The 22,303-nt window shown below is 36.3% G+C and overlaps 1 protein-coding gene across 1 annotated transcript in view; it reads left to right on the forward strand.

Annotated features, from left to right (window-relative positions):
- The window catches only part of LOC128645782 (G-protein coupled receptor 83-like), a 193,717-nt gene that overhangs the window by 134,263 nt on the left and 37,151 nt on the right, over nucleotides 1-22,303 (forward strand). The window contains exon 3 of the mRNA XM_053699019.1: nucleotides 14,295-14,428. Within this exon, the coding sequence (XP_053554994.1) occupies nucleotides 14,295-14,428 (134 nt within the window). The remainder of the gene's footprint in view (nucleotides 1-14,294; nucleotides 14,429-22,303) is intronic.

Below are 22,303 nucleotides of genomic sequence, written 5' to 3' on the forward strand. Positions count from 1 at the left end.
TTAATAAATTTAATATAGTAGCGGCGACATTGGGGGCGGCAGATTAGGGGTTAATAAATGTAGGTAGGTGTCGGCGATGTTAGGGATGGCAGATTAGGGGTTAATAAAATTTGACTAGTATTTGCAAGGCGGGAGTGCGGCGGTTTAGGGGTTAATATATTTATTAAAGTTGCGGCGGTGTCCGGTCGGCAGATTAGGGGTTAAAAACTATATTTAAGTGTTTCTGATGTGGGGGGGGGGCTCGGTTTAGAGGTTAATAGGTAGTTTATGGGTGTTAGTGTACTTTTAAGCACTTTAGTTAAGAGGTTTAAGTTACGGCGTTAGCCCATAAAACTCTTAACTACTGACTTTTAAATGCGGTAGGAGTCTTGACAGGAGAGGGTCTACCGCTCTTCTTCCAAGACTCGTAATACTGGCATTAGGCAAGTCCCTAACGCAATTGACATAAGGGGATTTGCGGTAAGCTTGAGTCGTGGAAAAAAAAGTGTGTGGTACACCTGTACCTGCCAGACTCGTAATACCAGCGGGCATTAAAAAGCAGCGTTGGGACCTCTCAACGCTGCTTTTTAAGGCTAACACAAGACTCGTAATCTCGCGGATAGTGTCTAGACACTGGTTTCAAATGCAATTGGTAATTGCAATTTGAGTATCCATTACAGTGACACTGCTACAGTACTCATATGATTTGAATGAATTATTTTAAGGGAATTTTTTTTTTTTTTACTTCCCCTTTTAGTAGTTTAGCTTGTTCATAAAGATAGTGGACACTACAAAAATAAACTAGTGAACACTCTGAGCTTTTGACAACCAATAATTTAAGTATTATAAGAAAGACACTGAATTTTGAAGTGATGGTGAGCTGCAAGCATAGGCATCTGGGGCGTGATCCGATATACGGCGTAGTTTTCAGTGCAAGCTAGGGAACCCGCGCCGCCCGTAGTTTCACCTCGCACATCGGGGTATTACATATACCCCGCCAGCAGTTGCTAAAGTGCCGTAAGTCTGATAAACTAGCGATGTCCAGAAATAAGCGTAACTACAAATTTCTGGAGTCGCAGTGACTTACGGCACTTTAGAATCTGCCTGCGCCTAAAAAAACTAACTAAAATATTAAATCTCCCATAACTGTCTAACACGCCTCCCAAAAATAGCCCAACACGTACACCCCAATATCCGCAATCCCCCTCTCACTCCTAATAATAAATGTATTAACCCCTACACCGACAACCCCCCACAACGCAATAAGCCTAATTATTAACCCCTAAACCGCCATAGCCCACACCACAATTAACCTATCCTAGTATTAACCCCTAAACCGCCGCGTCCGGAGCCCACGCCACCTACATTATATGTATTAACCCCTAAACTGCCGCTCCCGGACCCCGCCGCACCTAAATAAAGTGTTTAACCCCTAAACTGCTGCTCCTGGACCCAGCCGCCACCTACATTAAATTTATTAACCCATAATCTGACCCCCCTACACCGCCGCAACCTACATTAAATATATTAATCTCTGATCCGACCCCCCTACACCGCCGCCACCTACATTAAATATATTAACATCTAATATGACCCCCTACACCGCCGCCACCTACATTAAATATATTACCCCCTAAACCTAACACCCCCCTAACTTAATTATTATTTAAATAAATCTAAATAATATTAATATTATTAACTTAATTTTTCCTATTTAAAACTAAATACTTACCTATAAAATAAACCCTAAGATAGCTACAATATAATTAATAATTACATTGTAGCTATTTTAGGATTTATTTTTATTTTACAGGCAACTTTATATTTATTTTAACTAGGTACAATAGCTATTAAATAGTTAATAACTATTTAATAGCTACCTAGTTAAAATAATTACAAAATTACCTGTAAAATAAATCCTAACCTAAGTTACAAATACACCTAACACTACACTATCAATAAATTAATTAAATAAATTAACTACAATTATCTAAAATAAAATACAATTAAATAAACTAAACTATATTACAAAAACAAACAAACACTAAATTACAAAAAATATAAAAATATTACAAGAAGTTTAAACTAATTACACCTAATCTAAGCCCCCTAATAAAATAAAAAAGCCTCCCAAAATAATAAAATTCCCTATCCTAAACTAAATTACAAATAGCCCTTAAAAGGGCTTTTTGCGGGGCATTGCCCCAAAGTAATCAGCTCTTTTACCTGTAAAAAAATGAACAATCCCCCCCCAACATTACAACCCACCACCCACACACCCCTACTCTAAAACCCACCTGATCCCCCCTTAAAAAACCTAACACTACCCCATTGAAGATCACTCTACCTTGAGCCGTCTTCACCCAGCCGGGCCGAAGTCTTCATCCGATGGGCCAGAAGAGGACATCCAGACCGGCAGAAGTCTTCATCCTATCCGGGCAGAAGAGGACATCTGGACCGGCAGACATCTTCATCCAAGCGGCATCTTCTATCTTCATCCATCCGACGAGGAACGGCTCCATCTTGAAGACCTCTGGCACGGAACATCCTTCTAGGCCGACGGACTAACGATGAATGTATATTCCTTTAAATGACATCATCCAAGATGGCGTCCCTTGAATTCCGCTTGGCTGATAGGATTCTATCAGCCAATCGGAATTAAGGTAGGAAAAATCTGATTGGTTGATTTAATCAGCCAATCGGATTGAAGTTCAATCCGATTGGCTGATTGGATCAGCCAATAGAATTGACCTTGCATTCTATTGGCTGATCCAATCAGCCAATCAGATTTTTCCTACCTTAATTCCGATTGGCTGATAGAATCCTATCAGCCAATCGGAATTCGAGGGATGCCATCTTGGATGACGTCATTTAAAGGAATATTCATTCATCGTTAGTTCGTCTGCCTAGAAGGATGTTCCGCGCCGGAGGTCTTCAGGATGGAGCCGTTCCTCATCGGATGGATGAGGATAGAAGATGCCGCTTGGATCAAGACGACAGCCTGATGAAACTGCACTGTGGCCGAGAAATGTGTTGCTGTTTGTTTTTATTTGCAATAAACCAAGATTTTACTTTCACCTTACGTGCTCCTGCTGTCTGAGTGCTTGTTCACTGACCGCTAACAAGGTTCGCTTGGTACACTCCTGTGGTGATATTGGATGTCGCTAGTTACAGCTGATCTCAAGGATATCCTACAGATCGATACTGCCTACAGCGTATTGGAGTTTCTACAGTGACGTCATCTGCCTGGGGGTGTCTGTCGGGCGACTCTTAACGGTCCCGACTTGCGGTGTAAGGCACGCTGAAAGTGCCGCCTTATTTGTGAGTATTTACTCTTAGGGGGGACTTCTATCTGCACTTATTCGCCCCTACCAGAATGATACTGTTTTATGGGTCTGGCGCCTCTCTCCTTCTATCTATTCGTAATTTAGTTTAGGATAGGGAATTTTATTATTTTGGGGGGGGGGTTATTTTATTAGGGGGCTTAGATTAGGTGTAATTAGTTTAAACTTCTTGTAATATTTTTTTATTTTTTGTAATTTAGTGTTTGTTTGTTTTTTGTACTATAGTTTAGTTTATTTAATTGTATTTTATTTTAGATAATTGTAGTTAATTTATTTAAATTGTGTTAGGTGTAGTTATTAACTATTTAATAGCTATTGTACCTAGTTAAAATAAATACAAAGTTGCCTGCAAAATAAATATAAACCCTAAAATAGCTACAGTGTAATTATTAATTATATTGTAGCTATCTTAGGGTTTATTTTATAGGTAAGTATTTAGTTTTAAATAGGAATAATTTAGTTAATAATATTAATATTATTTAGATTTATTTAAATAATAATTAAGTTAGGGGGGTGTTAGGGTTAGACTTAGGTTTAGGGGGTAATACATTTAATGTATGTGGCGGCGGTTTAGGGGGGTCAGATTAGAGGTTAATATATTTAATGTAGGTGGTGGCGGTGTAGGGGGTCAGATTAGAAGTTAATATATTTAATGTAGTTTGCGGCGGGGTCCGGGAGCAGTGGTTTAGGGGTTAAACACTTAATGTAGGTGCGGCAGGGTCCTGGTGCGGCAGTTTATGGGTTAATACATATAATGTAGGTGGCGGTGGGATACGGGAGCGGCGGTTTAGGGGTTAATATACTTTATTAGGTATTGCAGTGGGAGATTGCAGTTGAGCATGCGTTAGGTGTTAGGTTTTTTTTTGCAGGCATTTTATTGAGTTACGGTGCACCCATACTCAGCGCAAGGCCTGCTACAGCTGCATTTGATGTCAAGGTTAAAATGGAGTAAGATTTCTCCATTTTCGCCACGTAGGGCCTTGCGCTGGATATTGGATACCCAATTGGCGGGTTTTATATGTTAGTCTATGGGTGAAAAAACTACGTCCGACGGGTGAAATATGCGTGCAGCATTTATATGTGGCGCTGTATATAGGATGCCAAACCCGCGCAAAAACCGGCATCGACAGCTTTTGCGGGTGACGCTGCATATCGGATGGGGCCCCTGGAGGGGTTGGCAAGAGAGGACAACCCCTCCCCCAATTTAGAAATGTATATCCTAGCAAAAACATCTATTTAATTACTTTTTGATGCCAATGAGCTGCCATTTTTTAAAATGATGTTCAGCACATGTGCACAACAAGCATTTCTCTCCTTTTACACTTTTTCATTAAAATAACTATGTTCAGGCAATTTCATTTTTTTTGTCTCCTTCCCCTTGGAAAGTTTCTACAGGTGCCTATGGGTACTGATTTACATAATATGCGCTCATGTAATTAATCTTTGGACTATTCAAAGTTGGTTAATAAATTTAATGGGCTAAGTTCATGAGAATTAAGAGGGGCCTCGTTGTTATTTATTTTTATTGTTTGATTATACCCTTTATAATTGTGTTAATTACTCAATACATTAACTCTTGCACATCAAACAAGAACCTATTGCTAAGTGGATAAAATAATTTAATCTGTAGCATACCTGAAATACTGTAAATGTCTGTTCATGTAGAATATTCCCAATTTTGTTTTGTTATTGACAAGGAGTCTTAGGGCCTGCACTGATAATGTGCTGCCTGGGTCAGAAAATAAAATTACGCCCCAAACTCTCTTTCCACTACAGACTAAACCCAACCATTGCTGACTTCAGCACTTTTATATTGTTTAAGGCAACCATTTTCTCCCCAGGTGCTGACCCTATTAAATGTTGCCTTATCCCCCTGGTCCCACCAGGACTTATTATATAGTCAGCCTTACTCTAAAAGCATACAATAAAAAAAATGTTCCAGTTTACTTCTTTTATCAAATTTTCTCAGTTCTCTTGGTGTCTTTTGTTGAAGAGCAGCATGCATGTGTGTGTATATGGCATCAGTGTTGCAAAACTGTTTTTAACAAGATAACAATGAATATCTTTGGAGTAATATTTTGCTTTGTTTGTCTCACATTGGCAGACAGAAATGTAGCAAACATGCTAAGTGAGCTGTCAAGGTCTTAATGAAATGTGATGTGTGTTGTGTTTTTGTCTCTCCGTCTACTTTTGATTGGAATAAATGTGTGCTTTAGCTATAACATTCCTATTAATGTGATAGCTTGATTGTCATTAATAAGGTTTACAGGGGGGTTTCTGGACCATACAATTTGGGTTGCATAGTGTTGACTGCAAAGTTGAATATCAATGCAGCAGGAATGACCATTACCCTCCCTCTCGATTGCCTCTGACCTAGAAGCACTGGAAATGTTAAAAAAAAAAAAAATACTATCCTATAAATCCAGGGAAGCTGACACTGTTGAATTTTCAGGCTCATCGGCTATCTAGAAGACAAACTTAGTTTTCAATTGGGGGGATGATTGATGAATTTAAAAAAGTTCTACTCACCACTCAGAACTAAAATATATACTTCTATATAAACTTATAATGGTACACAGTTTACAACAATTGTCATAAAAAAATTCACACCAAGAAAATATTAATAATGCAAGGACAGAAATAAGCCTTAGCTGGAACTGTAAATGGAATAAAGAGGAAGAATAGTGTAGGACGGGTAAGAAAGAGTTAAATGAAAAAAAAGTGCTCAGGGTCTGTATTGTTCCCTCAGGAATTCGCTACACAACACCAATATAAATTGTATAGAAATATAGAGAAAGTTACTCTCACTTTTATATATACTATTTTTATTATTATTATCGGTTATTTGTAGAGCGCCAACAGATTCCGCAGCAATATAAACATAGGCGGAACACAATGAAAAATGTATAGGTATCAGAAGGGTAGAGGGCCCTGCCAAGAGTTGGACTGTTGTAATCAGCTCTAAAGAAGGTGATCTACAAACAGCATGACTCTTAGGCTCACATGCTAAGGGGGTTCAAGGGGATCGCAATGGAGGAGAGGAACTGGTATAAAGAAAGGTTAGTGTAGGTTGTATGCACCCCTGAACAGTAGAGTCTTTAGGGAGTGCTTGAAGTTTTCAAAACTAGGGGAGTGTCTTGTGGAGCGAGGCAGAGAGTTCCACAAGATGGGAGCCAGTCTGGAGAAGTCCTGTAAATGGGAGTGTGATGAGGTAACAAGAAAGGAGGAGAGGAGGAGGTCATGAGCAGAGTGAAGGGGATGGGAGGGAGAATATCTGAAGACAAGGTTAGAGATATATATATATATATATATATATATATATATATATATATATATATATATATATATATATATATATACACAGATTCAGAAACATATTTGCTGGATGAACCCTGAGAAGAGAGTAATGAAAAAAACTGCAGTTAATAATAAATATTACATATCTGACATGCATGAGAACATGGTCAAATGCTCTGCTATAAAACCCACACAACCTGGGATGATATTGTGTATGAGTAAAACTGCTGCAAAACACATCATCAGTTGTTTACACTAAAAAATGATGCTATTTAAGAAAGGCCAACTTGTGGCCTCTAGGAATTGTTAGACAAAGCTGTATTATCTTTAAAATGAGCAGATCTAGTTTTTATGTAACATAAGAAACAAAAATGTATCTGCTTATGTTGTTGAAGAGGTTAACATTGGTAAGTCTTCAGATGACTTGTATTTCTAAATCATTTTTAATCATTTTACTGAACACTTTTGCTGGACTTTTCAATCTGTGCTGCGGCATTTTCTCTCAAGATTGTTAATAATAATTTGTGGGCCACAATGCAAATAAATAAATTTAACTGGTAGCCTGTTGCTAGTACCTTGACACACATACATTAGGTTGAAAAATATTAATGTCAAAGTTACAAGATCTGTTTGAAATAATTATAATGTGCTGCTTTCGTTAGATTTTACCAAAGACAAACTATATTTAATGTTACCATCTGGCCTTATTGTGTGGAACTGCTATAGCCTGCATGAACTTAATTTTATTACAAGACCAGAGACTTCATATTTGCTTTACTTTCCTTTACTACTAGTGTGCAGCATTTTAAAGAACAATAAAACACATTACATAAATAAAGAGAAAAAAGAACTAAGGTAATTGGTTATAATAGATAACAGTGTAATAATGGACCAATCAGACGACCCATATTGTCCATAAACCGACCAATGAGCTCCCCAACTTCCTCTTTCTTGTTTAAGGCTCATGAAAAAGAACTTCCCAAAAAAACATAAAACACAAAAAAGTCCAACAATTAATAAAAAGATAAACAGGAACCAAAAAACTTGAAATAACTTCGGGAAAACTTGATACGATGAACTCTGATATTTGATAGAAGAAAGGTAATTAATCCATTTGCAACTTCCAAATGAAGATCGAGAATTGATTGAAGGTGCGAACCGACCAATGAGCTCCCCAACTTCCTCTTTCTTTTGCTGCTCATTCAAAAGATAAGTGTGCTATATTTTTTGTCTAAAAAATAATAATATTATTTATTATATTATCCTAATTATTTATTTGTATATATATTTTTTCTGTCTCTGTTTTCTTATTATATTTCTTTCTATTCTTTTTTCTGAATTATTGTTTGTTATTCTCTTTATTTCAGGATTTTTTGTGCTATTACGTTTTTTCCTCTCTCTATTATTGTTAACTGCCGTTTTTTCATATTTTTTCTACGGTTTTTATTCCCCCTTTTTTCTTTTAGTTTTTTGTCCCCAGTTGTTTATTTTATCTTAATACCTTTCAATCTTTGTTTTTTGTATATTTCCTCCTCTGACCGTTCATTCCTTCAGCTCCGTTCCTCTGTTGTCTTTTTTTTCCTGATATCGCCATTTTGTGGGCGTTACAGCTGTGACGTTTTTCGCCGCCCATTTTGTAGTGCGTCATTGAGGCTCCCTCCTTGCAGACACTTCTCCCGGTACTCCTCCTCTATAGTGGAGATAATAATAATTGTTTGCAACATTGTTTTAATTCATTTTGTCTAAAACCTTTTCTCTCTGTTTTCATTTCTAGGCTAATATTGCCCTCTGGTGGCCATTGTCAGTTACTTTTGAGAAAAGTTAATTGATTACAATAATAAAATTTTATTTACAGTTCTACATTCTTTTCTGTCAGAGAAAAAAAATTTAATTTCAATTTATTATTAACCATTATATTTACATTTATTTTGTTTACTGTTGTAAAAGTTTGACAATAGTTTATTTAATTTTATTGAATCTTATTAATTTTTACCATTATGTCTCAAGACACTTCATCTTCTGTTCCCCTCACTGAACAGTCAGTACAAAAAATGATAGACAATTCTTTAGGTAAAATTATGTCCCATATGACTAATTTATTGACACAATCCTCCCTAAAGAAAGCTATTAAAAGAAAAGCGGCGTCTGCTGCTGTTAAAACTAGCAAGAAACTGGTTTCTAAATCCAAACAGATTTTATCTGATAACCCTATTCCTGGCGGCAAAGGAATTAAAACATCCGCGATGAGAACCCTAACTCCCAGGGGACATAAGAAGGGAGCTGTCAAAAAAGTGACAGAACATTTTGTTAAAGAAATAGATTCAGATTCTTCTACATCCGTGAATTCTGATTCTTTTCATGACTTATCTGATAAAGATTCTTCTAATTATGAATCTGATTCTTCAGATTCTGAACCTAAAAAGAAAAAATTTTAAAAACATAACAAAACATTTTCTGAGGATGAAAAAAGTTTTAATGACCCTTTGGGGAATCCGCGTTTCAATGCGGACACCTTACAACATCCCCGCTCCTCAGAATGGTTTCCATCCCTTGATATTGCTAAATTTATAGATTTCCAACTAAAGAAATTTTTAAAAAAACGTGCAAGAAATAATATGAGGGCTGAATGTCCTAGACCTCTCCTTCCACATAATAGTAATTTAACCCCGGATATCGATCCTAAGGTTATTAAATTCATAGGATCGCCTGGTTACAAATTAAAAAAGGGCCTTGATAGATCTTGGAAAAACTGCCAGGATAGATTACTGGATACTATTGGCCCAATAACAAAATTGTTTGAGCTTTCAGAGGAAGCTGTTTTAAATGACTCTAACATGGACCCTATTACAGTTAGAGAATGGGTTCAAAGAATCTTAGCTTTTGTTGGTAATACCAACGCAAACATGATAATTGAAAGACGTAAAAACATTTTACGTAGGATTGATCCTAAAATTTGTGATTTCGCAAATAATGAATTACATTCAGATAGAGATGGCTTTCTTTTCGGAGATGTTTTCTTGAAAGATCTTAATCAGTATGCCAATACTTTCACTACTCTAAATAAAGTTAAAAACAATATGAGAAAAATTTTACAATCCCAGAATTTCTCTGACAGGGCCGGTAAAGGAAGAGGTCGCTTTCCCGGCCGTGCCTCTTTTATTTCCAGACCTCATTTCTAACAACCAAATTACAACTTCAACAGAAACTATCAAGAACATAGTCATCCCTCAAACTTTTTCCCATCACGTGCCAGACCTTGGCAACAAAGAGGTTCCCGTTTCAGAACAAGATCTCGTTCATCTGCAGGTAAATTCTATACCTCTTATTCCTCTACGTTTTTTCCCATCAAAAGTTGGAGGAAGACTAATTCTATTTTCACAAAATTGGATTCATATTACGTCAGACCCTTGGATTCTTCAAACTGTTCAAGGAGTCCTAATAGATTTCGTCTCTCCTCCAATCCAAAATGTTCTCCCTTTTCCTATTCACTTTTCTCTAAAAGACAGAGTTCAAATACAAAAAGAAATAAAAAATCTTCATTCAAAAGACGCTATATCTCCAAGTTTAAATCCTCATTTAGCCTTCTTCAGCAATATTTTTCTTGTGAAAAAGAAAAACGGTCAATTCAGACCAGTAATAAATCTCAAATCTCTAAACGCTTTCGTTTCATACAACCACTTCAAATTAGAGGGTATCCATCTTTTAAGAGATTGTCTTTTAGACAACGACTGGTTAGTCAGATTGGATCTGTCCGATGCCTATCTAACTGTTCCGATTTCACCAGAACATTGGAAATACCTAACTTTTTCTTGGGACAGTCAAATTTGGAATTTCACTTGTCTTCCTTTTGGTCTTTCATCTGCTCCTTGGATTTTCACAAAACTTCTCAAACCAGTAGTGTCTTGGTTGAGACAGAGGGGTGTTCGTCTAATCATTTATTTAGACGATATTTTGTTAATGAACCAAAATTCCTCTTCTCTCCAAATTCAATTAACTACAACTATCAATCTCTTGGAGAACTTAGGTTTCCTGGTGAACAAAGAGAAATCAGTGTTATCTCCCACCAAGAATTTAATTAGGTTTTCTAATAGATACTTCAAATTCCACGTTGTCTTCCTCAAGAAAAGATCAAGAATATAAAAAAGGAGATTTCGAGAACTCTTTCCAAACAATTAGTTTCTGTCAGACAGATAGCCAGAATTGTTGGGTTACTTTCATCCTCCATTCAGGCTATTTTTCCTGCCCCCCTTCATTATCGCGAACTTCAAAGTTTAAAAATCTCTTATCTTCAGAAAGGTTTCTCTTATTCTCATCTCATTCCTTTATCTTCAGATTCCAAAGAGGAACTTTCATGGTGGCTTGCTCATATGGAAGCTTGGAACGGGAGAGCTATTTTCGGAAAATCTCCGGATATCATTATAGAATCGGATGCCAGCCTCTTAGGATGGGGAGCTCGCTGTGGTCCGTCTATAACAGGAGGCAAATGGTCTTTAGAGGAGAAGAATCTTCACATAAACTGTTTGGAACTTTTGGCCTGATCTTTTGCTGTAAAAAGTTTTGTAAAATCTTTTGCTCCAGCTTCCATTCTTCTTCGTATGGACAATATTTCTGCGGTCAGATACCTCAATCATTTAGGTGGTACAAAATCAAGAAATTTATCCAATATTACCAAAGATTTTATTCATGTGTGTCTGGACAGGAATATTTCCATCAAAGCAGAATATATTCCCGGTCTATCAAATTTAGCTGCAGATTGGGGCTCCCGTTTCCTGAGGGATTCCAGCGATTGGATGTTAAACAAAGATGTTTTTCTTTCAATTCAATCCCTTCACGGTCCCTTTTCTCTAGATATTTTTGCATCTCGACTCAATCATCAACTTCCTCGATATTTCAGTTGGCATCCGGATCCGGATGATTTAGCTATAGATGCATTTCTTCAGCCATGGCCTCTCCACGGATCTTACGCTTTTCCCCCCTTTTCTCTGATTGCTCGAATGATTTCAATAGTTCGCAGGAATCTCTTATCCCTTCTTCTGATAACTCCTCTCTGTCCAACTCAAGCTTGGTTTCCCTCTCTTCTGGAAATGTCATTCAAACCTCCTCTTCTTCTCCCTCTTTTCCCAGAACTTCTTCTAGATCCTGTAGGCAATCCTCACAATCTTATTCTAAATCAATCCCTCAAACTGATAGCTTGGTTAATTACGGGGAAATCAGAGATCTCCACAAACTTTCGGAATCAGCTAAATCTCTCATGCGGGAATCATGGGCTCCGGGAACCCATAAATCCTATTTTTCCGCATGGTCCAGATGGTCTAGCTGGTGCTTGTCTAGGAACTTGGATCCCTTTTCAGCTCCTTTGACTCAAGTTTTGAATTTTCTTTCTCATCTTTTTGATAGTGGTCTTGCTTATAGAACTATTAACCTTTCTCGCTCTGCTATCTCTGCTAGACATGATTATCTTAATAATTCTCCTATTGGTAAACATCCATTAGTTTGTCGTCTTTTAAAATCTATTAGATTAAAAAATCCTCCTTCCCCTAAATACAATTCCTTTTGGGATGTTGATTTGATTTTTTCTCTTTTTAGATCTTGGCCTTCTAATGATTCTTTGTCCCTGAAACAAATTTCTGCTAAACTTGCTACTTTATTATGTCTTATCTCTTTTCGTAGAGTCTCTGATGTTTGGGCTCTTGATTTTAATTCTAAATCTTTTTCCCCTGAAGGTGTTACTTTTCTAATATCTCGTAGAACTAAGACTTTGTCTTCTTCTATTTTCTATCCTTATTTTCCTTCTGAACCTTCTCTTTGTGTGGTGTCATGTCTAAAATCTTATGAATCTAGAACTGTTTTATTTAGAGACTCTTCAAAAAATCAACTTCTTTTATCTTTTGTTCCTCCTCATGCTCCTGTAACTCCTACTTCTATTGCGAGGTGGATTAAATGGGTTATGTCTGAAGCTGGAATTAATTGTTCTTTTTCAGCTCATTCAGTAAGGGGATCTGCCGCTTCTAAAGCTTTTTTAAAATCTGCTCCTCTTCAGGAGATTTTAAAGGTGGCAGATTGGTCTTCTGATTCTACTTTTAAACATTTTTATTTTAAACCTATTCAACACGCCTCTCAAAACCTTTTTAAATAACCGCTTTAAACTAGCAAATATGAAGTCTCTGGTCTTGTAATAAAATTCCGATTATCCTAGCTTAGTGAAGGAATAATCTAGATTTTATTAAAGACACAGAGACGAATATTTCCCTCCTCTACTTTTCTGTCTTCCCTCCCATTTTATTGTACAGTATTAATAATTTTTCACATTTATTTTAGTTACCAACTTCCCAAATATCTCTAATTGAGACGGGCTTCGCACCTTCAATCAATTCTCGATCTTCATTTGGAAGCTGCAAATGGATTAATTACCTTTCTTCTATCAAATATCAGAGTTCATCGTATCAAGTTTTCCCGAAGTTATTTCAAGTTTTTTGGTTCCTGTTTATCTTTTTATTAATTGTTGGACTTTTTTGTGTTTTATGTTTTTTTGGGAAGTTCTTTTTCATGAGCCTTAAACAAGAAAGAGGAAGTTGGGGAGCTCATTGGTCGGTTTATGGACAATATGGGTCGTCTGATTGGTCCATTATTACACTGTTATCTATTATAACCAATTACCTTAGTTCTTTTTTCTCTTTATTTATGTAATGTGTTTTATTGTTCTTTAAAATGCTGCACACTAGTAGTAAAGGAAAGTAAAGCAAATATTCGTCTCTGTGTCTTTAATAAAATCTAGATTATTCCTTCACTAAGCTAGGATAATCGGAATTACCATCCTGAAACAATATTTTGCTTCCTACTATAATTAAAGGGACATTCAACTCCAGAATTGTTACTGTTTAAAAAAAGATAGATAATCCCTTTATTGCCCATTCTCCAGTTTTCGCATAATCAACACGGTTATATTGATGTACTTTTCACCTTTGTGATTACCTTGTATTTAATCCTCTGCAGACTGCCCCCTTATTTTAGTTTTTTACAGACTTGCATTTTAGCCAATCAGTGCTGACTTATAAATAACTTCATGGGAGTTAGCACAATGCTACCTCTATGGCACATATGCACTAGTGCTGTCTAGCTTTGAAAAATGGTTAAAATGAACTGATATAAGAGGCGGCCTTCAAAGGCTTAGACATTAGCATATAAGCCTACCTAGGTTTAGCTTTCAACAAAGAATACCAAGAGAACAAAACAAACTTGACGATAAGAGTAAATTAGAATGTTGTTTAACATTGTATGCTCTATCTGAATCATGAAGGTTTAATTTTGACTAGGCTGTACCATTAAAGTAACATATTACACATATATATGTTCCGTTGTGTAAATGAAATAGCAACAGTTAAACCTTTTTTACCCATTAAATTAAATATATGTGTTTATATTAAAATTGGAACTGTGTGATTGCATGATTTTGTAAGACTGAGTAACGGTATTCTACTGATCACTGACTGACAGTGTCAGCTTTCATAGAAAGAGTTGATATATTCAGTGCAGGACCAAGCATTATTAAAATAACAAACAAAAAAAGCACCATAACATATTTTTATACATTATCTATTAGACAGAATAGAAACATGTTTTGTGTATCATGTCTCTTTAAATCATAAAACAATAATGTATTTATTATCATTGCAGGTTATAATACACCCCTTAAAGCCTAGGATGTCCACAGTAAAAGGCATTATCTGCATAATTACCATTTGGTTTATGGCCAGTGGATTCTCACTGCCACATGCTGTTTATCAGAAGCTAGAACAGTTTTACATTGGGTAAGTATTTCTATTAAGATAAATTATACTAAAAATATATTGACAGACCTGGCTTGTTAGACACATTGAAGTTGAATCCAAACAATTAGAATGTCCTTGCAAAGTGCATTTCATGGCTTTTTGTGTGTTTTTTAAATTCAAACCTAATTTGTTCAAAATGATTTACTCATTTATCTTAAAGGGACATTAACCCCCCAAAAAATGTCATGATTCAGATAGAGAATACAATTTACTTCTATTATCTAATTTTCTTCATTCCTTAGATATCTGTTGTTGAATAGCAATGGACATGGGCGAGCCAATCACACGAGGCATCTATGTGCAGCCTCAAATCAGCAGCTACTGAGCCTATCTAGCTATGCTTTTCAGCAAAGTATATCAAGACAATGAAGCAAATTAGAAATAAAAATCACACTTTTAAACCATGAAATTTGCACACAAATTCAATACCATTATCTAAGCGGCCATTTATAGTGGTACTGAAGAAATCAGTATTTTTAATATGTACCATAAAATTACTGAAAATGGTATGAAATTATTATGTCAATAATTAGTTAAAGGGACAGGAAACCCCAAAATGTTCTTTCATGATTTGAATAGAACATACAATTTCAAACAACTTTACAATTTACTTTCATTAGCAAATTTGCTTTCTTCTCTTTTTATCCTTTGCTGAAGAAAGATCATTGCACTAATGGCATCAAGATGAACACATCTAGTCAGCCAACCACGAATGTGTGCAGGCACCAATTATCAGCAGCTCTCACCGGTGTAGGATATGTGCGTATTCTTTTTCTACATGGGATACTAAGAGAACGAATCGCATTTGAAAATAGAAGTGAATTTAAGTGTCTTAAAATGACATGCTCTATCAGAGTCAATCAAGTTTAGTTTCGACTTTCCTATCCCTTTAACTAGCGACTATGTAACGCTTTCCTTTTGGCTATGTATCTTTTACTTTCTTGAAGGTCTGTGAAAATCCTTGTTAGAATCCACATGAAAACCGTGTAATACATATTACTATATTTTGCTGTTAATACATTTTTCTTTTTTAAATGATGTCACCATGTGTTATTGATTGGAATTTCTTTGATATTGATTAAAAAAAAAATAACCAAGATGATATAAGATGTTTTCTGACCCCACTGTAACACTATTTCATAGCTATTTGCAGTCTAGGGATTGGTAAATGTGGTGAAAGTGCAATTCGCTTGTTAGAATGAATAGTCCTGTGAACATTTGTTTTGGACATTCAAATGTTGAACGAAAATCCATTAAAATTCGGTAATCAAATGTTAATTTCTTTACAAATGTTCATAATCTAATATCCACAATCAAAATTTCAAATAAAACATTCAATTTTACAAATACTATTCAAAAGTTCAATAGTTCATGTAAGTAAATTGGTACATAATGATACAAATATAGAGATTTAAATATTTCTATTTCAAATAGTGCATAATTAGAATATTACGAATATTAGAATGTTGTACAAACATTTGTAATTTTAAATGAATGAACGAATGTGTTAAAATTTGTTTCATTTTTAGAATTTTGCACATATGTTAAACACTATATTAAACACTGGTTGTCACTAACAGTACTGGCGTTATTAACCTTTTAACGCCGTTATGCCGTTCCATTCCATCATAATTACACTGGGCTTTAGAGCCGTTATGACGGAATAGAACGGCATAATGGTTTTCAGCTCCTGAGCCCCCTCCAATATTTTGTTTGTTCTGGATCCGGTTGGGGGATGTGCCTAGCACCTCTGGCACTTCCCCAGGATCCAATCAGCATGGAGGGAGTGTATCGATTGTCCCCTGTAACACTGTAGCAGCCAATGAGTGGAATCATTGGCTGTTACAAGTGTATCCGCTTCCTCTCTGCTCTCAGTGCGATCTGAGAGAGAGAGAGGAAGACAGTTTAGTGTTTGTGGTGCTGTAGAAAGCTAGAGAGGGAAAAAATATAAATACAATATATATATATATCAATCAAATGTACATGTAACCTATTTTACATAGGGATGTCAACCAGAAAAATAAGAACAAGATTGCAAGAGCATCTTAGAAACATCAAAAATGCAGCAAAAGACCTACAAGCAGGAAAACAATTAACATCAGTAGCAAGACATTTTATGAAAAAACACAATTGTAGACAAAGTGATCTGAAATGTTTTGGCCTACAAAAAATAAACCTGGGTATTAGGGGTGGAAACTTAGAAAACAAACTACTACAAGCGGAAAGTAGATGGATTTTCTTAATGAATTCAGTCCAACCCTCAGGTCTTAACGAGAATAACAACTTCTCATCTTTCTTGTAAAGATTGGAATTCACAATTCTACAGGACCCCAAATGTGGGGTCAATACTCATAACCCTATAGGACCCCAATCTGGGAAATATCATACAACTATTGATTAGATTGGTTAAATCAATGTGAATACTACTGTCAGTATCTGTCAAATTATTTATATATGTCAGGATCACATACTAATAGTGACTACTAAATATAAGACCTAACCATATACAGTAAAAATAACATATTCCTATAAAAAACTGGTTACTACAACCATCAAAATGTAACATTACAATACCTGGTCATCAAAGTTAGTAAACACAACACTGTCACAATCACCTTCAATAGAAATTCTTCCAATTAAGCTCAACTAGCTTAACTTAAGTAAACTTCACATAAAAATTGATACTTCTTCGTAAGATTTACACTACACAATAGATACCATCACTTAATAATAAGGGTATCTATACAAAACCTTTTAAACTTTTAAGTTATCTTTGCACACACACAGTCACACAACTAGACTGATTCATCTGTAATAAAATGAACACAAATATCCAGTTAGCACAGTGCACTAGAATTTCTATTTTTGCATCTTATTGTCTATCGTTCACTTTTTTATATACATTTTTTATTTACCACTATTTTGTCACAAACACAATTTCCGATATTAGCACTGCACATCTAGCAGTTAATAATATAATGTTACAATATAAGATTTAGTTAACATTTGTTACTCCATCAAAGTAAGTCAAAAGCATGGAAAATAGGATGACAATAATTTTATTGCCTCTGATACAAAAAATAAATCTTTGCTTTTATACAACATATGTTCAAGTAAACAACGTTATGGGAATGAATGTTATAATAATTTAAAGACCGCGGTTAGATGAAATGGTCTTTAACAATAGACTGACAGTTCTGATATGAATACAACAGTGTTCTGAAATGAATCGCAATGTATTAACAACACAATGTAACTTCCATCAGTAATGATACGGGGGTCCAATAGAAAGCATCCAGTTATAAGTAGAATTGTGATGTCATCAGAAGGGCGGGACCCAAAATCTTTTAAATAACCAGTCAGTGAGCGGCGCGCTCACCCTTTGAGAAAGCCGTTAGGGCGAAACATGTTAGGGACGTTAGGGAATTGGTGAGGAGTCCTGGAGCTCCTGTATTTTTTAGATGAACCTTAGAATGCTATAGTACCAAACCTGCTCTAAATTTACTTAAACACTAGCTTTTGGTGGTTATTATTCTGGTTAAAATTTAACGATGTTTGTTCGTACACGCTTGATATTCGTTTAATAGACTTGATGTGCAAACGATACTAAATCTGTATATCTAACTGTGGGGCAGAGCTGTAGGAGCCACTCGACACAGATAAAGTTTTACCGGCAAGCTGGGAATCAAATATTAATACATAATACGGGCATATAACTTAATAATTACCGGGTAAAATTACATCTACTCCATCGGCTCTATACCGAGTGGTGTGGTTAGTAGTAACCCTATTTGAACTGGTAAAACCGGCATTGCATGAGTGTGCTGAAATTAAACAGCATTTGTGTTCGAGTTAGCTGCATTTAAAACTCTCTATATAATCAGCAAACAGCTCTGTCACCTATTGGCAATAACCGCTATGCTACAGTTACAAACTCACATGCAACGTGTGTTTCCATCAGTCATTTAAATTGTAATACAGTATACCTGAAACGATACGAATGAGCCATACATGAGTAGTTATAGCGTATAAGACATATGTATACTGAATTTTTATTAATGAGAATTAACACTGCCTGGAAAACACGGTATATAAAGTGCACATTTATGTCATATTAAAGATCACCTCTCTCACTCATTTGATAATAACGGTTACGTTATAATTATAAGTTTATAAGCTGTTGATATGTGGATTATCAATCTGTCATTAATCTGACATTTAGAATGAATACATTGGGTTAAAAGTTGCTGACTACAGCACCATTAACTTCTTTAATAAGATTCAAGGTACTCTTATTACCCTATGTTAATATATAAAGTATACTATCCACCAGTAAACAGTAGTGAGGTGATATAATAGAATTAGAGCTGTATTAACCACAGGTCAAATCACAATACACAGTAACTGTTGTGTATAACTAAGTAATGTCTTATTAAGATTAATACTATTTAAGACTACAGAATATTTTACTCTGTTAGGTCCATTACACGGATATACATACAACTTTTACAGGACCTCTTGTTATAAGTCTGCATCAGGTTCATCAACTTGTTGCAATTATACTTTAGAAGGTTACCAGTATAACCTAGAACCCACCTGGCTAGAATCTACTTACAAAGAACAGGCTAACCATTGAGTCTTTAGCATCTAAGTGTGTTTTTAAATTTATTTCCAGCATTTTATATTAAGTTTGACACAATAAAAGTTATGTTTTAACGTGGAACACGCAAACTCACTAGACCATCAGTAACTCTATTTTGCCTAAAGGAACAAAGTCTTTCATACCATATTGAACTATACCCTATATTAACCCCCAAGAGTGCTATATACCTAGTTTCACATGTTGAAAACTACATAGCACCTTTAGCAGTCCACATTCTCATAGGGGAATTATCCCCACATATATTAAGGACAAATTGGGGTTAAATAGGGAATTAGAAATATTTAAGCCACATTAGGCTAAGTAGTGCCGTTGATACCTCCTTTTTCTAGTAAAATATATATATATATGCTGCTGATCACAGAGCTGCTACTGTGATCAGCCTAATATAACTTGGTTAGCCAGTTAGGGCTTTGATCAGTGTTGATCAAAAGCGTTGGGGGTTTATTTGTGGGGGTTACAATTATATATATCTATATATATATATATATATATATATATATATATATATATATATATATATATATATATTTATTTATTTATTTTTTTGCTGCTGATCACTGAGCTGCTACTGTGATCAGCCTAATATCACAGTGATCAGCCTGTCAGGGCTTTGATCAGGGCCCAAAAGTTTATTTGTGGGGATCTTTAGTTATTATTAACCCCTTCCCTGCTGTTCCCAATCACCACCCTTCCCAGTTCCTTTTTTTTTTTAGTTTAAAAAAAATAAATATATATATAAATCTGAGGGAATAGGGTGGGTGGGAATAGGTGGGTGGTAATTGGGAGGTGGTAATTGGGGTGGTTTAGTGGGATTTTGGGGAAGGTGAAGTGGGAATTGGTGGTGGTGAAGTGGTAATTTGTATTGAAAAAAATCCCTTATGGCACGCTATTGAGCAGAAGAGGCTTATGCCATTCTTGCCGAAGATTCAGGGAGTGAAACCCTCTCTGCTCTGTCTGACAGCGCAACCCTTACGGCATCAGATATAGAGCCCCTGAGTGATACATCTAATGCTGGTGCTCCCTGCCCGCCACCTAAAAGGAGGCGTCGCACAAATGACCAAAATTGGCTACCCCCAAATTTCACTGCCCCAGAAATGCCAGAATTTACTGAGACTCCTGGCATCACAAGTGATGTTCCAGTATGTGAGCCAATAAACTAGATGTCCCTGATTCTGACAGATAACATGTTTGAGCATATAGTTGCTCAAACAAATTTATATGCCAGTCAGTATCTGTCCAAAAATCCCCAATATCTGTATATCAGAAAAAATACCTGGCATCCCACTGACATACCAGAGATTAAAAAGTTTTGGGCCCTGACATTAATAATGGGGATTGTGAAGAAACCCAGCATTCGTTCATACTGGAGCCAGAACCCCATCCTGGCTACCCCTCTTTTTCCAGGGGTTATGAAGAGGGACAGATATGAACAATTGCTGCAGTTTCTCCATTTTAATGATAATACCAAGTGCCCCCCCCCAGAAATGGCCCCCTGCATGACAGGTTATATAAACTAAGGCCCCTGATAAGCCACCTGTCCCAAAAATGTAAAGAAGTTTACATACCTGAGCAGGACATTTGCATTGATGAGTCCCTCATGAAATTTAAGAGGAGGTTGCTTTTCAAGCAATATATACCATCTAAGAGGTCCCGCTATGGGGTAACATTTTATAAGCTCTGTGAATGCAGCACTAGGTATACCTGGGCATTTCACATCTACCAGGGAAACGATAGCCACTTGGATCCACCTAGCTGCCCAGATTCAGTTGGCACAAGTAGGAAAATTGTGTGGGATTTCCTACTACCCCTGCTAAATAAAGGGTACCATTTGTGGCTCAATACATTTTACACCAGCACAGAGCTATTAAAATTTGTATTTTATTTTGAAACCGTGGCCTGTGGCACAACGAGAAACAATCGCAAAGGTTTCCCCCAGAAGCTGACATGGAAAAAAAAGTAGGGGCACAACGTCAGCTTTACGCCACAATGAGCTACTGGCCCTTCGGTACACTGATAAAAAAAAGATGTGTACATGCTCTCCTCAATGCACGATTAAGCTACAGTGCCAGTGTCTGTTAAGGGAAGATCTGCACAGATCCTAAAGCCAAAGTGCATTGTGGAGTACAACAAAAACATGGGGGGGGGGGGGTAGATTTAGCTGACCGGTGCCTGAAGCCATATCTAATTCAAAGAAAAACTAGAACTTGGTACAAAAAAGTAGCCTTTTATATTATGCAGATCGCAGTATATAATGCATATGTGCTGCACAAAAAATCAGGCACAGGGAAACCTTATACTTTTTTGGAATTTGTGTTAAATGTAACATCTGGTATTTTGTTTAACCAGACCCCTAATCCTCCCACTGTTCAATATGAAAATGTCGAGCAACTCTGTGGCAGGCATTTTCCCATTAGGACCCCCCCCCACTGCCCGCAAATTAACACCCCAGAAAAGATGCAGAGTCTGCTATAAAAAAGGAGGGAGGAGGGATTCTAGTTACCATTGCCCTGACTGCTCCTCTCAACCTGGCCTCTGTATCACTGATTGCTTTTGAATATATCACACTGAGTTAAACTTTTAATTTGAAAGCAACCTGTATGTGTTCCTAATTTATTTTATTTTATTATTCTGTATTCCTTCATAACTTCATAAATCCCCTGTCCTGTCCCTTTATATGTTAAGCACATCCACTCTAAGGCCATTATAAGTTATACAAAACAACTAAAATACTCCTTTTAGAATCTCCTGAGTTATCCACTTTTGCAAATGGTATGTCATGAGGGGGGTAATTTTCATTCCTGGGCTGCCATACTGTCTCAAAGGCAACATAGGTCCAGAAAATCAATGTGCCAAATTTCTATGCAGACCCTATATTGGGCCCTGTAACTTCCTAAAACCACATAAAAATAGGGGGTATTTTTGCACTCATGGGAGATCACTGAACACAGATATGGGTGTATTATAGCAGTAAAAAATATAAGGATGATGATCTAAATAGAAAAAAGGCAGTGCCTGTGTGAAAAAAAGCAAATAAAAAAATATGACCACTAAATTTGACCAGGTTTTGTGACTAAGTGGCTACAAAAAAAGACTAAACACAGTCCTTTTTCAACACCCTGGGTTGTCTGCTTTTGCAAATGGTATGCCATGGTGGGGTAATTTTCATTCCTGTGCGGCCATACTGTCTCAAA

Source organism: Bombina bombina, chromosome 1, assembly GCF_027579735.1.
Source record: "Bombina bombina isolate aBomBom1 chromosome 1, aBomBom1.pri, whole genome shotgun sequence".
Taxonomy (NCBI): domain Eukaryota; kingdom Metazoa; phylum Chordata; class Amphibia; order Anura; family Bombinatoridae; genus Bombina; species Bombina bombina.